The sequence below is a fragment of the Leptodactylus fuscus genome, chromosome 5, assembly GCF_031893055.1.
Source record: "Leptodactylus fuscus isolate aLepFus1 chromosome 5, aLepFus1.hap2, whole genome shotgun sequence".
NCBI lineage: Eukaryota > Metazoa > Chordata > Amphibia > Anura > Leptodactylidae > Leptodactylus > Leptodactylus fuscus.
Window position 1 is genome coordinate 204,125,902 of NC_134269.1, and position 16,400 is coordinate 204,142,301.

Sequence of the window (16,400 nt, forward strand, 5' to 3'; positions counted from 1 at the left end):
AGGTGACTCCAAATCCAGGCCTCCATTGGTTAATACATTTGATTTCCATTGATGACTTTTGTGTGATTTTGTTGTCATCACATTCAACTTTGTACAGAACAAAGTATTCAATGAGAATATTTCATTCATTCAGATCTAGGATGACTTGATGAGTTGATTATTTGAGTGTTACCTTTATTTTTTTGAGCAGTGTAATATAGACAGAACATATCTAGAGCCTGAAACCCGTAACTCTAGGCTGAGGCAAAAACCTGATTGTATTCTATGAACCCTGAACTTTGAGGCATACACTGAACAGTGGTGTGACAACAGTCTTGTGGGCCCAGGTGCAAACGTTTGTCCGGGAAGCTCTACCCCATCTCTACAGTAAATTTTTGACAGTGACGGTTATGGGAGCTGCAGCGGTATCTCAGATAATTGAAAGAAATACAGTTGTAATACCCAAAACAGTTATCAGGAATATGATGAGTGAGCAGCGCAGTGCCTGGCACATAAAAACAACGCTGGGAGTTGCGTGCTGATCTGCAGAGTCCTAACAGTAAGAGATATAAAGATCTTTGGAGGTCCAACACCTGGGGCCCCTGCTAATCATTTCTTTGAAGTTCCTGTGGTGCTTTTTTGATAGCCGTGACCCCTTCCCTATTTACATTGAACAGCATCAGTTCTATAATCACCAAACAATGTTATTACAGCCTGTAATAATAGTGCATGGCTGCTATAAAACAGATGGCTTGTGATGTGAATAGTGAAGGGGCTCCTACACAGTATTATATGCCCAGCAGTGACCCCACACAATATTATATACCCAGCAGTGGCCCCCACACAGTATTATATACCCAACAGTGGCCCCCACACAGTATTATATGCCCAGCAGTGGCCCCCACACAGTATTATATGCCCAACAGTGGCCCCCACACAGTATTATATGCCCAGCAGTGGCCCCCACAAAGTATTATATGCGCAACAGTGGCCCCCACACAGTATTATATGCCCAGCAGTGGCCCCCACAAAGTATTATATGCGCAACAGTGGCCCCCACACAGTATTATATGCCCAGCAGTGGCCCCCACACAGTATTATATGCCCAGCAGTGGCTCCCACACAGTATTATATGCTCCCAATAGCCCCCCTTCGCTCCGGTGCTATTATTATACTCTGGGGTCTTTTATAATAATTGGAGGCCCAGGGAAGGTAAATAAAAATAACAAACACTAATACTCGCCTTGCCTCACCTTCCCTGGGCATCCTGACTGATTCAGGTTGTCTATAGTATCATCTTCAGACATTCCTGCTGAGGCTTGTGATTGGTCCTCAGTGGTCACATGGGGGAGCACTTACATCATTATACCGCTGTTTCCCATGTGACCACTGGGGCCTAATTACAGGCCTCAGTCATATGATGAAAGAGCGCCAGAGAGGACGCTCATCCAAGAGAGGTGAGTATAAGTATTTATTATTTTAAGTCACCTCCCCTGGGCTACCATCCATTGGAAAGGGGCCTGGTGACATTCCGGGGCCCCTTTTCATTTACAATATGTGTTACGGTTGGGGAACCAGGCTTTCCCTGACCGCTATCATAGTGGTCCAGGGCTCCGTCCATCTGCAGATGGCCACATGCCCTGTACCCTGCCAGGCCCAGTTGTGGTTGTACCCCTGCACCCCGATCATTACACCACTGCCCTAAGACCTGTGTACTCTTTGAGATCTGCTTAGAGGTGTAATACAGGTGTGACGTAACACTCCTGCATCTTGTCTAATGTACATTTAGTATCTACATATGACATTATTTACACACTATGATTTGCACACCCTATGGCACTAATAAAACACAAAAACTTTACAACGTGTAGGTAAGAGACACGCAAAGCAATGTCATAGCCGAATCTTCATTTCTGAATGTCGTGTTCCTTTAAGATTTTTTTATAGTAATAAAACGTGGCAATACTGAGACTTGGAAGGGACATTACCCTGTTAATTAAAAAGTAGGGTGCTCTTATTTAATTTTCAGCTTAAAGTGCACGTGGGCGCAACGCAAACAGACAATAACACAGGGGTTGCCAACTATTGAAAGAAGTTCAGACAATTTCAGAGTCTTAGTGGCTGAAGATGAAGATGATGATGAGTTTGCCCGATGCCAACTCCCAACAATGACGCAAAAGTCAACAGCCCTCAGGTGTCTCCTAAGCATATATAAGATGAAGCTTCTCTCAATGTAACTTATCTGTGGTTGGTACCTTAAGGGAAGAACCTAGTATCAACTACCGCAAGGATGAAGATCGCCATTTGTTTCCTGCTTGTAGCTTTAAGCAGTGGCTTTGGTAAGGTATCTCTTCTGTTTTACCATATGGTAGAGGAATATGACATGTAACGATACCAGTGTATAAGTATATCCCTGCGTATATATATATATATATGACCAGTCTCCACAACAATAATATATAAGTGAGCTTACATTCTAGGACTTATGCTGTTACATGTGTAAATCTTAGTGATGCTTCTTTTCAGCCGCCGGTGCAGGAAGTGGCCTCAGCTCATGCAAGAGAAAGATGACAGTAAGAATACATTCTCTTTCTCAATAGCCTTTCTCCTGTTTGCAATTTGTTACTATTGAATATGAAATGTTTGAAACAAGTGGTAAAAACTTCACAACATTGAGGTGGATTTCTTTAAGTTCTTACAAATATCACAGCCCTGCTAAATAAGAAATTCTTACTTTGCAATATTGCTTAATGTGTATAATTATGGATAAAATACAATGGGATTTTGTACTGAGGTCTCATCGCGCCGATATTATTAAAACTTACTTTTCTTCTCTAAACTAGATCACAAACACTAGAAAGACAGGCAAAGGAACTTACACACAGACACACATGACTATTGTAGGGCAAATTCACAGGCACAAAAATCCAAATGCCATGTCACATGCTCGAGAGCTTACCTGTAGGGGAAACCTGATAGCAAGTACTGGATATAAACATTATAACAAGAATGTACTTATGTATCTTAATGGTTACTTTATGTGTCACTTATATCTTCCTTTTAGCGTACCGAAGCTGAAGTTTTGGCCTGTATGGTTATTATAGACATTAAAAAATATGCAAGCCTCCAGGTAAATGTAGTTATTTATTTTCACTTATTTAACTGTAGATTGTAAATTCTATCTATCTATCTATCTATCTATCTATCTATCTATCTATCTATCTATCTATCTGTTTATCTACATATCTATCTTTATCTATCTATCTATCTAGCTCCCAAGCAGCCCATCGATCTAAATTGCAAATAAATTGATGACAGTGTAAATCGTAGTAACCATGGTCCTGGCAGAAAGAATTTATTTTTTAATGTAGATTGTGAGCCCCACATAGAGCTCACAATGTACATTTTCCCTATCAGCATGTCTTTTTTGGAATATGGGATGGAAATCCACGCAAACACGGGGAGAACAAACAAACTCCTTGTAGATGGTTTTTTGCCCTTGGCAGGATTTGAACACCAGGACTCCAGCGCTACAAGGCTGCAGTGCTAACCACTGAGCCACCGTGTGGCCCCAGAAAGAATTGATTTATCTATTTAGTGGCATAACTAGAGTCTTGTGGGCCCCAGGACAGACTTTAGATAAGCCCCTTCCTGGACACACACATGTCCCTCTCATCCCCATCCACCATGCACACCACAATTGTCTTGCCTTCCAGCTTTATATTATACTCCCTTTCCACCTTTCAGGGCACAAGGAACAGCCATCACTATCTCCCTGGCTGCGTCCCGGCCCACAATGTCCGGACACCAATGCAAGTTGCGAGTTAATTTGTATTGGGGTCCACGACTGAGTCTGACTCTCTTACTCCTCTTCTCTACCAGAAGTTGCCGACACTCATGCCATAGTGGGCCGATCATGTTTGTACCCGCTGCGACCACGATCATTGCACCCCTATATCTATCCATCTAACAAAAAGAGCAGCACTCCAGCATGTCCAGAAAAAAAAAAAAAAAACCTCAATTGAGGTTTTACAATACTTACAAAAAGCTGAATTTGTGTCTGTTTTTTTTTTTTTAGCCGGATGCAAAGTCAGACATGCAGGACTTTTTGTCCGGCTAAAAAAAAACGTTTCCCCGTGGGTAGATATGGACGGTCACCTTGCAAAACCAAGTGAATGGGTTTTAAAACTGACCACTGGGTTTCTGTCCCCTGTCCAATTTCACTGGGGATGAAAATGGAAACCTGGCAGAATGCACAAACCGGACTCCGGGAGCAAGTGTGAACTGCTCCTAAACAGTAATATATCAGCTCATCATCTATCTATCTATCTATCTATCTATCATCTATATCTATCTATCTATCTATCTATCTATCTATCTATCTATCTATCTATCTATCATCTATCTATCTCTATCTATCTAGCTATCTCCTATCTATCTATCTATCTATCTATCTATCTATCTATCTATCTATCTCCTATCTATCTATCTGTCTATCTATCTATCTATCTATCTATCTCCTATCTATCTATCTATCTATCTATCTACTATCTATCTATCTATCTATCTATCTGTCTATCTATCTATCTCCTATCTATCTATCTATCTATCTATCTCCTATCTATCTATCTATCTATCTATCTATCTCCTATCTATCTATCTATCTATCTATCTATCTATCTATCTCTATCTATCTATCTATCTATCTATCTATCTATCTATCTATCTATCATCTATCTATCTCTATCTATCTAGCTATCTCCTATCTATCTATCTATCTATCTATCTATCTATCTATCTATCTATCTATCTGTCTATCTATCTCCTATCTATCTATCTATCTATCTATCATCTATCTATCTATCTATCTATCTATCTACTATCTATCTATCTATCTATCTATCTATCTGTCTATCTATCTATCTCCTATCTATCTATCTATCTATCTATCTATCTATCTCCTATCTATCTATCTATCTATCTATCTATCTATCTAGCTATCTCCTATATATCTATCATCTATCTATCTATCTCCATCCATCTATCATATATCTATCTATCTATCTATCTATCTATCTATCTCTCTATCATCTATCTATCTATCTATCTATCTATCTATCTATCTATCTCCTATTTATTATCTATCTATCTATCTATCTATCTATCTATCTATCTATCTATCTCCTATTTATCATCTATCTATCTATCTATCTATCTATCTATCTATCTATCTATCTATATCTATCCTGTTTCCTACATGCATTTACATACAGTTTTATGACTTCTATATATACTGTAAATTCTACGTTACAATTTACCTGATAGATTTCATGGTGTGCTGCACATTTTCTCTACCGTCCTTATGTTTTTATTTTTTCTTTATCTTCTAGAGTAAAGGCTTCTTCAAGCCAGGTGAAAAGAAATGTCTTATCGCGTCGGCCGGGAGAGTTCTGGTAATATGACTCAGCCTTACAACATTACACTGTAGCTTAATTTATTACCTGCAGAATCCCATATTTCTTTCCCTGTATATATTTGTATACAATCTATTAATCAGAAAAAACGATATTTAAAGGGACGTCTCTAGTTCTAACACAACCTAGGGTGACTCTAGAAATAACTATAGAAAGGAGTGATACGTTAGCAGAGTGCCCAGCGGAGCTGAAGGTGATCTGTAATGTCTTATTATCTCTTATACTATACACAGTACTAGGAATAGATTGTTATACAGCATGGGTATGCAATGTACTAAAATATTTTATCTTTGCTATAGGATCTGGCGGCTGGCATCACGGGTTGCTCTAAGAGCTTTGTTTTTAAGATAGTGGTGAGGAAGAATTTGTGCATTGCTATACATTTGTCCTATACTCTATACTGTATGTAGAAGTGCTATAAAGTAAATCACTTGCTCCTGGGTTCTCTAGCTCTGGCCAGCCATTTTTAATCACATCCTATTTAAACAAATAACATCAGGCTGGGGCCCCACGTAGACGCCACGGAAAAACCCACAACATTTTACAGTCACTGCAAGGTGGATGGGATTCTAGCATGTTCTTCTATGTGTGGCCTTAGCCTAAACCCCCCATGCACACAACCGTATGAATGGTCAGTGGGCTACCGGGTCGTGTGCAACCGGCTTGAGAAGCCTAGAAATAAGAGGTCACACCCTGCAGCCTAAGATCTTCTAAGTATATCCTCTGCTGCAGAAATAGGCTCAGTTATATTCACATCTGTGTCTGATACAGGGCGACCACCGGAAATGGCTGAGCCACAATCCCAGAAACTACTTGGCTACAATAGAAAAAAACTATGTTTTTCTAATATTATGTTTTAATTATCTTAATATTGATGTAATTGGATGTGTTTTTATTTGCATTTTAGTCATCTTGCTTGAAAATTTCCAAAGAGAATAAAGAAATACTCGAAGCCGCTCTTGTGGTAATGTGAACTTATATTTTCTCTAAGCTCCTTTTACACTGTTCATATAACTCACTATTAGAGATCATACGGCATTGACCTCACAGGTCACTCTACTATTTCTCTTATCATAATTTAGAGGAATTTTGCATTGATAACATGACATAAGTCATCTGACACCAGTTACTTACAAGGGGTATGTAAGGGGCCCAGGGAAAAAATCAGGACCTATGTCTGTCCATTATGTCACCCGGCAAAGTGAAGAAAGTGAATAGGGCTGTGAAGGCGTGGATGGCACGTGGATATCATCAATGCTGCTTTACCACCGACCCAGCACATGCACAGATGTAAAATCTGTAGTCTCTGTCGTAAAGATAAACAATTTCTCATTTTTAATAAGTTCTGCTGCATTTTGGATGCCATCATATATTTCTACACCAATGCATCACTTTTTCTTTGATACTTTATCTACATTATCTACTATCTGTACTTTCTTGCTTTTATATACTCAATGCTTGTACTGTTTTGTTTTTTCAATAAAACTGTTTTTTTTAGTGCGCGACCTGATTTTTGACATATTTTTGGCGTGGCGAGCACACAGACAACACACTTTTTCAATGTGACTCCTATATTATAAAGAAATACCTGTTTCACTTCACCTGTTTCACAGCAGGAAGGGGTTAAAATAATTCACTAAAGCCCATACGCAATCCTGGATTATACCGCATGAAATTTTAATCAAATGATTTAGTATAAAATGTCCTTTTTGTGGTTAGAATATTCCTTTGCAAATCCTTACAGCTGAATATTTGCAAAGGGATTGTCAGAATTCTTCTGTTTGTAATGACAGTGTATTATATCTCTCAGGCTACATTATATATTTGTCATGTGATATATTAATACAATATGTTATTTATTACAGTATGGTGACTTTAGTAACGCTGAAAAATTTAATGCAGATCCAAAAGCTCTTATGGAAGCTGTATGCTGCGCAGTGGTAATCTCTCTCTCTATGTTACTCTAGTTATTGTTATATATGAGTAAAACATTTAGGACTATATGATTTCCATATGTTTATTACTGAATGTCATTTTTTTCCATTGGCTATTTTGGATAAGGGGTTTCTCAGGTTTGAATTGATTTGCTGATCATAAGGAATCAATATCCAATCCATGGTGGGATCCAGCTCTCGGACCCCCGACCAATCAGCTGTTGTCACTAGGGAGGTGGTAGATCCTCTCCATTGGTTACATGTGTCCTCTGCTAGCACCCTGACAACTGGGGGGCCGGCGTCAGGGGGCATCTTACTGCATGGGGGATTAGGGGTCATTATATGGCGGCATAAGGAGCCACTGTGCTGTATGGGAATGTAAGGCAGCATTATATTAGAGAATAAAGGGGAACTGTACTATATGGGGCATAAAAGAGCATTATATGGGGGAGTAAAGGGGCTGTGTAGTGTATGGGGAATGAGAGGCCATTATATGGGGGTAGTTGGTGTCATTGTACTGTATTGAATGGAGACATAATAGGCCATTGTATGGGAGCCATTATATGGGGGCAAAAGGAGGCCATTGTACTTTATAGGGGAATTATATGGGGCTATAAGGAGGATATTGCAATGAATGGTGATATAAGTGATTAGTGAACTGTATGGAGGTATAAGCTTAGATGCTTAGCATCAACTATACACCCTACATACTATAACTATATACAATTGCTTGCTGTGCCGTGCTTTAACTGCTACTTACTTGTATAGAGCTTATGGTTATAGACTAGAACAGTCTCAGGTGATCGCAGAGATGGATATTGTCACCTCAGCCATGAAAGTTTACTAAATCTTCTATCTATCTATCTATCTATCTATCTATCTATCTATCTAATCTATATATATATATATATATATATATATATATATATATATATATATATATTATAGCCAGCTTAAGAAAACAGAATACACCTCTAAAGAATAATCAGAAATTTTTGTTTGTTCTTGCAGAAAGAGCTGATTACTCGTCACGGCCATGATGCTACTGAATGTTTTAAAGGAGCAATGTCTGGTTTGGTAATTGCACTGTTATATTGTCTTTTCTATATGGATGATCTTTCTATCCATGATGAGCCTGTACTTGCCATTTGATAATTAGCAGGTGCCTGCGATTACTGCTAATTACCGGCCGGCTTTTCTGTTTGGCCTCAGAGCAGCGATATTGAGCAATGTAAAACGTAACCTGTAATAGATACTTAAAAGATAAAGAAAGACATAAAATGGAGGGCAGAACTCTCAAAGGTACCTAAAACCAACAGTCTACTGTCACATTCCCCGTACTCATATAATGGTTGGTGCAAATACCAAATACACCCAAGCCTTTCCCCAAAAACCAGTAATATAAAAGACACCTTCTAGGTATAGACATACACCGCACTATACATTACTATTACACACCGCAATCAGTCATAAACAAGGAAAGGTCTTCCCAATATCATAAATGTAGAGAAGACTGGATAGATAATACCGAGGGCCCTCTGTTAGTCCAGGGACAGATATACATGGCGGCTCTGTTGTCTCACTTACCTTACCTATGTCCTAAATCCCAAAAAGGAGAAACATCTGTATATTACATAATGTATTCATGGTAAAAATGCTGCCGGAAAATAATAAGTTGTTTGCAGGTTTAGGTCTGCTTTATAGGGAAGCTCAGATGTCATTTTATGGCCACAAGATTAATGATCTGTTTAACAGATTCGCTAAATGACAGGACATCCAATTATATAGTGTTCACTTATGGCAATAAAGGATCCATTGCTGTCCTTATTCTGTTTACTTCTGGTCAATTACACAGACGTGTAATTATATATCTTTCTTTTCTTTTACAGCACGGCTTGCTTGGTGGCCTGACGGGGACAGTTATGGGGATGCTGGACTCAGTCCTTGGTAATACTTTGGGTGTACTTGGTGGAGTGACTGGGGCTCTTACTGGAGCACTGACTGCGGCTCTCAGTGGTTCTAAAGGTGGGCTTCTTGGTGGTTAGTGATTCACCATTACCCCTAATTAAAGGTAAAGTCTTTTTTTTCTATAATATTTCTATATTAAACACTTGAAATGTGACTTACGTGATACAGACTGAATACAAATCATAATGGCAGCAAAGTAATGTAGATTTCTCACTGATATTCATTTTATCTCCTCTTCTGTCTCGTCCTTCTTTTACTTCATGTAAATTCAAACAATTTTGTACCATACCCCCTATAGCACTCTATGCCCCCTGCATTCCCATTTGAGGTCTACCTGCATGTGCCATATGAAGAATTACCCAGGTGTAATATTACATGTAAAGCCCTTATTGGAGTTATGGAGTCCCTGGTACCTCTACAACAGCTGTGATGTGAAAAGCCTCCATTCACTTGAATTGACTGTAATGTTGGCGTGTGACATCGCACAGCCATTAGTCATGTGACTATAGCCGGAGCCTTGTGAGGGACTTAAATAATAGATAAATAATAGCAGTGAATATAACTATGTATAGCAGAATATGAATCCGTTCTAGGCTAGTCTGACTTTGTATCTGATCTATAGAATGTCTTTATCAGTCTAGTTTTATGGAATCCGTCCCTATGTCTGCTGATGGTTTAGATGATGATCGGAATCTGTTTTGTATATTCCAGGCACTTCAGCGATTTTCTTCACCAAGAAATGGACGTGAAGTCAAGAACATATCTATCCTGTAATTTTCAGATGATTCTTTTCCTCTCTTAAAGCAATGCCGTTGTTTCTGTTACAGAAATCTCCAGGATTTACTTTCTCTAATCATTAAAATGAATAAAATAGACGAGTAGAACTGCACACGGCTCCGGCTCTTTATTGCAATCCTCTTATAGTTTAGTCATTTTCCTACATTTGTTTACTCCAGATTTATCAAGGCAACTTTTTGTTACAAAACTGCAAACATGTTTGCAAATTTACTCTCACAGAGGGGAGATATAGAAAGTGTAGTAACATTTAAGGACAAAAGGAATTCACTTATAGATACAGCAAATGTGTCATCCATTTATTCAACACAGACGTCAACAATGACAGGACTAAAAAATAACTGAGTGGTCAAAGGACAATGATTCCTGTTCTCTGACACAAGTAATAAGTTTGTCAAGCAGTGAAAGCAATAATTGCCAAGTGAGTTATGTCCACTTGCTTGTGGGGTGTCCAAAAAATGGCTACAATGGTGCAATTTTGGTACAAACTATGGCAGGCGCCTTCTTTGTTGATGAATGTGCTGCAGTATTTTTCTAAAGGAAACAGATAAGGGAAAGGTAAAAAACACCTGCAAAAAGCACATGGCACACAGCATTAGCAAAAACAGAAGACTTTGGGGTAAATTTCCTAATAAAGTGTTTCAGAATTCTGATACAATTTGCACAATAAACCCTCCCGACACTCGTGTATTGCACCACATTTATTCATCAGACAGTTTTAGCCTCATCCAACAAGTGAAATAAATAGAATAAGCCATTGTGTAAGATCTGACATCGTCAGACAAAGTTTTTGCGCATTAAGTGAACAGTTTCAGAAGGAAGTAGTGAGAAAAGAATCAAACACAATTATAAGGGGATAAAGGACATAGCTTGTTGTCATGTCCTCCTTGTCAGGGAGTCATGCATCCAGGGGGCTAAAACCGGAGAGAAAGAACATGACAGGTTTCGGCCCACTGCTTGGGAGACCCTAAGGGCTTCTATGGGGGACGGATCTGCAACAGGGACCTGTGCACGAGAAGCTGCTGAAGAGGGATACCGGTATTTGTCAGATCTTATGCAGGAGCTAAGCACGTGGGAAGAGAAAGGAAATAACACGATCTGTTGTAGAATCTCAACAGAAAAAAATGCCCTTTTTACAGTACAGAAAAGTGAGATTTTGTATAATCTCATCCATACATTGCAGAAAATAAACCCTGCGGTACTGCAGCATGTCACTGTCTTTAGATACGAGCTTGGATATCACTGTAAAGAGTTAATCAGCTTAATAAAACTGAAGGCTTGTACTGCCTTTAGTCCTTCCCCTTCCTCCTCCTCCTCCTCGCTGTGAGGATGGAGTTTGAGAGAGAACATTGCAGTGTAGTAAGATTGTTACTCCTCCAGCTGAACCTCCTGGCTACTGAATTCTCACAAATGGCTTCCACTTCTACTGCTACTAGCAAACCTGCAAAAAAGTATGTGTATGTGTAATGTGTAAGTTTGTGTACTGTGTGACGCATACCGTATACAGTGCATGTTTATATACTGGTAATATATATAATTATATCTATTTGTATAGTTAGATAGATAGATAGATAGATAGATAGATAGATAGATAGATATGTGCGTGTGTGTTCTTATGTATGCGTATTATATTGTATACATACTATATTATAAACTTGTTTTATAGTCAGGGTGTAAGGTTGGGTTTACACAGAGCTGTTTTTGCTGAAGAATGTACAGTACGTATCACATTTCACCTGTATGGTGACGGCCACCACCTTGTAATCCTGCGCTTCACTGTCTCAAGGAGTTTTATAAAACCTATCACCTGCCCACAGGGTAGGTGAAGTGTCTGAGACAACTGGGATCCCTTGTCCTCCTGTTTGTGGTTGTGGACAAGCAAGTGCTCTTGTAGTCTTTTTAGAGAATATAAGGCCAGTGAAGACAGGTGAGGTCATTGCGCAGATACCTGTAACAATCCCATAGATTTTGAAAGGAGCAGTAGTGCACATGCTTGACCACCGATGGACCCATGTTATCATTGACACCTATTACCCATTCTGTGGACAGTAGAAAAGCTTTGATGATGTGAGAATGTGCTAAGGTTATGTCCACATGGAACCTGCAGGCAGAGAATAAGACATTGCAGACGTGCTGACAGCTAATCCACCTTATTGTACGGCGGCAGCAAACTGGATGAGACTTACACAAATCTGCCACAGACTGAACTGTGGTGCTGAATTCTAGCCTATGTGTCATTGTATACTGAGGGGTTTTATTGCAGATTCCAGATAGGTATGGGAGTTGCTGGGACTCGGTGATGGCACTGGTCCTGCTCTTGTGGCTATGCTATCTCGGGGCTAGAAATGTTAGCTTCACCCCTGGTTGGAGTGTAATGGTCGCTGTGCATATCAATATAATTGTACTGAACTGGATTTGTGCCTCTCTGTGTCCGGCATCAGTCAGTCTCTAAAGACAGAGATAGCTAGGCAGTATGGTGGTCACTGCTGTGACTAGTGATATAATGAAGCAACTAGCCGACAAGAGGGAGTCTTGTAACATTTCTGACCCCCCCCCCCCAGTCAGAGCCACAGCTCCATTTGTTTCTATCTGCTCTAATCTCCAGGACTGACTCCTAGGCGGTCCATGATAAGACGTTCTCACACTAGACCAGGGGTCGGCAACCTTAGACACTCCAGCGGTTGTAAAACTACAACTCCCAGCATGCATACTGGCTCTGCTGTTCTTGGAACTCCCATGGAAGTGAGTGGAGCATGTTGGGAGTTGTAGTTTCACAGCAGCTGGAGAGCCAAAGGTTGCCGACCCCTGCACTAGAGGAACTCTCTATCTACGCTACTCTCAGGTATCAGACAAGTCATCCTGCCTGTGAGTGTTGTGCTGTTGTGGTCACAGTCACTGCCCAATCCAATAAGGACCCACTATTATACAGAGGTCACCTTGAAGTGGCTAGTGGGCTTATACAGCTTGATCAAACTGATCCGTAGACCCTCATGTTCATTTTTTGAGTTATTGCTGAGAAACAGATAGTAATGTATGAGACTTTGATGTGCAGTCCGGTTCTTTTCTTTCTATAATGTTGCTGTACTTGGACAGTCTCGCATCTTTTCTGTTGTTTTGTCTTGGTACCAGCACTCCACCCATACGTTCCGGTTTCCTTTTTAAACTGCCTAAATCTTTTGCCCCAGACTTCATAGAAAGGCACGTTTTTAGAGATCCGATCAGATGGTGCAGTGTAGCATGACGGTGCTGTGTCTTCAGGCTCCCCCTTTGGGTGCTGTGCTGCAGTGTGACAGTTATAATTGGGCGCCCCCCTCCCCATTATACAGTGGGCTTTGCTCAATGTGTATACTAAGAACCCTAGATCAATGTATAATACATAATAATGTACCGGCAGGTTATTTTTTTTCCTAAAATATTGATTTCTGACAAGGATATTCTTCATTCATTGTAAGATTTAATATGACAGTTCCTAAAAAGTTAACAAAAATGATATAAAGCTGACACGTGTAAAGTGGTTATGTGAATAAAAAGGATTACAGACGCCTTGATAAGTAGTTTAGCAGCAAAGGGTTCCTTGGACTTGGCCAGAACTACGATCCTGCTTTCATGTTTATGTCTGACCCTGCGTGTTTCTTGTCATGACAGGATTATGATTTATTACAGGCATAAAGCGGGAAAGCTGTAAGGCTTGGGGATTTTAGGTCAGAACTCCTTTTATCAATCTGAGATACTATGCTCAGCAAGAGCCAAGGCATATTTTAGGAGTGAATAGAGCCTCATAGAAATAGAGAGTATAGAAAGGTGCCCAGCTGAATTCCCACCCAATGGGGGTCTCAGCAGCCAGACCCCCTCAATCAGGTTGGATAGGGGATAAGTACATTTAGACTTTTCAGAGCATTATTTCATTGTGACATTAATATAAAATGCTTACTTCAGCTGGGGATGAACCCGGGGGGCACAGGTAGGGATCTGGATCCGAAAAGAAGGGAGCAGCCAGGCCAGCAGTGCTAAAATCCTGAGACCTGGGACAGGGAGACGGCAGGAGCCTAGCCTAGGAGCAGGGGTGTAGCTAGCAGCTCAGCACAGGGGGGCAAACACGTCTACGTGGGCCCCCAACTTAGGTATCCTGATATTATCACTATACAGTGGTATATATCAGCAGTACACAGGGCTCTGCAGACCATTTAGGTGACTACAGTGCAGTAATATTTTGTGACTTACAGGAGACGTCTCTGACTAATCGCTCACATTTCCCGTCGCTTCCCTTTGGACGCCATGACCACTTCTTCCAGCTGTGACTTGTCTCTGTAAAGTTTGCAACACAGACATCTTTGACTTCTCACTTTTCCAGGTACCTGTCACACATTGTCCTCATCTACACAAAGCCCCCATCCTGCTGCTACCCCAATTACAATATATAGGATATAACACACCCTAATGAATAATACACCCAGGTATATATGTAAATTAATAATGTCCTGGTGTACTCTGTTTAAATAGTGCCCCTTATTAATAATTCACGTGTGTACCCTGTATAAATACTGCCCATTATTAATATTGCTCCAGGTCTTTCCTAATTAAAAGGTTTTCCAGGTTATCAATAAGAAAAATCAGTGAGGCTTAAAAAATCCTGGACCCCCACTGATCAGCTGTTTGACGGAACCGTGGTATCTGTGTAAGCGCCGTGACCTCTTCTCTGTTTACATAGGGTCATTCATATCATAGCGGCCATGTCATGTAACTACAACCTCGTCCTATACCTGTGTATGTGATAAGACTGTAATTACATCACACGATCACTATAGACAGACAGTGTGTGATATAAACAGACGCCATAGCCCCTTCCAACTGCTGATCAGAGGGGAAAGGGGTTTCACTGTGTTAGTTGTCATTTACCAATAAGAATACACATCAATTGAACTACTCTAACAACTCTCTTATTAATCTGTCCTAAGGATAGATCATCAATGAAAATGAGCAGGAAAGCACCTTTAATAAAGCCCAAGTGCCACCTTAAAGGGGTTGTCTAGGAAAACCACTTTTTTAATATGATGCCGGAGAAGGTGGTCCGGTGTCTCTCAGTGCGTTTCATTACTGCTGCTCCGGTGTTTTCTTCCAGTGGAAGTCCCCATCACTATGTTGTTCCATGTCAGCGACCTCAGCGGTGCGGTGGGGACTTACACAAGAAGAAAACACCGAAGCAGCAGAACCAGACTGTGGTGACATAGAAGCACAAGGGACAGGTGAGTAGGGTTTTTTTTTATTCAATTTTATACCAATTCTCCAGCATCCTCTTCCCACTGCTGGCCGGTGTCACATTCCCCGGATACAACTCTGAGGCCTGTTATTAGGGCTCAGTGATCATATGGGACACACGAATGTCATGATATTGGGAATGTTACCCAATAGCTCACTATTTCCTCCTGCCATATTTAGGGTCTATCCTGCTGCCATGCATGCCTCCCTCTATGATCTCTTTCTCTGTAAGCGGCGTCCATAGGTTGCATGTGCTAGTCCTTTCTCCCTCTTAAAGGGCCAGCACACACAACAACAACTGTGTTCCCAAAACAATCTCAGGACCCCTTCTGCTTTATGTATCCTCATCCATGTCCTGCATGCTGCCTGACCATAGGTTCTAGTTTGCTACCTGTCTTTGTACTCTGCTGACCTGACTCGTGTATTTGACTTTTGGCCAGTCTGCTGTTCTCTGCTCGATACTAGTGCCTGACCTAGGTTTGTCATTGACCATTGCACCAGCACCGCCTGCCTTATCTTTTAGCCTGATTCTGGATATGCATGAATTCCACCTACCCTGACCTCTGGCCTGTACATGGACTACTCTAGAGCCCGATCCAACTGTCTTCAGTGCCAAGACAACTGAGAGAGAGAGTCTGACCTGACTTGGTAATCCCCTGCTTGGGGCATATTAGAACATTATAACAGTAATGTCCCCCCCCCCCTCATTTCTTATGAGGAGGGGAGGCTATAACTAATGGAGGGTGGCCCTGAAACCCAAATTCCTCCCCCAACTAGTAGATCAGTGGCCTCAGCGGTCACAGAAAAGGACCTGTGATGTCACCAGCGACATATGTTGAGTGATGTCTCGCATCCTTTCCTGTGATCGCTGAAGTATTTTTTATATAAAGGGGATGCCCAGGCAAAATTGGATATCCGCTTTAACTTTTAAATCAGCAGGGGGCAGTGGAAAAAAAAAATTCATACTCACCTCTCCCTGATGTTCCGGTGTCCT

The 16,400-nt window shown here is 40.7% G+C and overlaps 1 protein-coding gene across 1 annotated transcript; it reads left to right on the top strand.

Moving 5' to 3' along the window:
* Positions 1 to 2,228: 2,228 nt before the first annotated feature.
* On the top strand, positions 2,229 to 10,244 carry LOC142205085 (uncharacterized). Its single transcript, XM_075276440.1, has 10 exons — positions 2,229 to 2,318; positions 2,506 to 2,552; positions 3,044 to 3,109; positions 5,370 to 5,432; positions 5,753 to 5,806; positions 6,361 to 6,417; positions 7,319 to 7,393; positions 8,399 to 8,464; positions 9,277 to 9,458; positions 10,067 to 10,244. The coding sequence occupies exons 1-9, from the start codon at positions 2,270 to 2,272 to the stop codon at positions 9,430 to 9,432; spliced, it is 633 nt and encodes a 210-aa protein (XP_075132541.1). The 5' UTR covers positions 2,229 to 2,269; the 3' UTR covers positions 9,433 to 9,458; positions 10,067 to 10,244.
* The last annotated feature ends 6,156 nt before the right edge of the window (positions 10,245 to 16,400 follow it).

Coding starts and splice junctions, on each gene's coding strand:
- LOC142205085 (XM_075276440.1), top strand. CDS start 2,270: ATGAAGATCGCCATTTGTTTCCTGCTTGTAGCTTTAAGCAGTGGCTTT. Junction 3,110..5,369: donor AAAAATATGCAAGCCTCCAG/GTAAATGTAGTT, acceptor TTTATCTTCTAG/AGTAAAGGCTTCTTCAAGCC. Junction 7,394..8,398: donor AAGCTGTATGCTGCGCAGTG/GTAATCTCTCTC, acceptor TTGTTCTTGCAG/AAAGAGCTGATTACTCGTCA.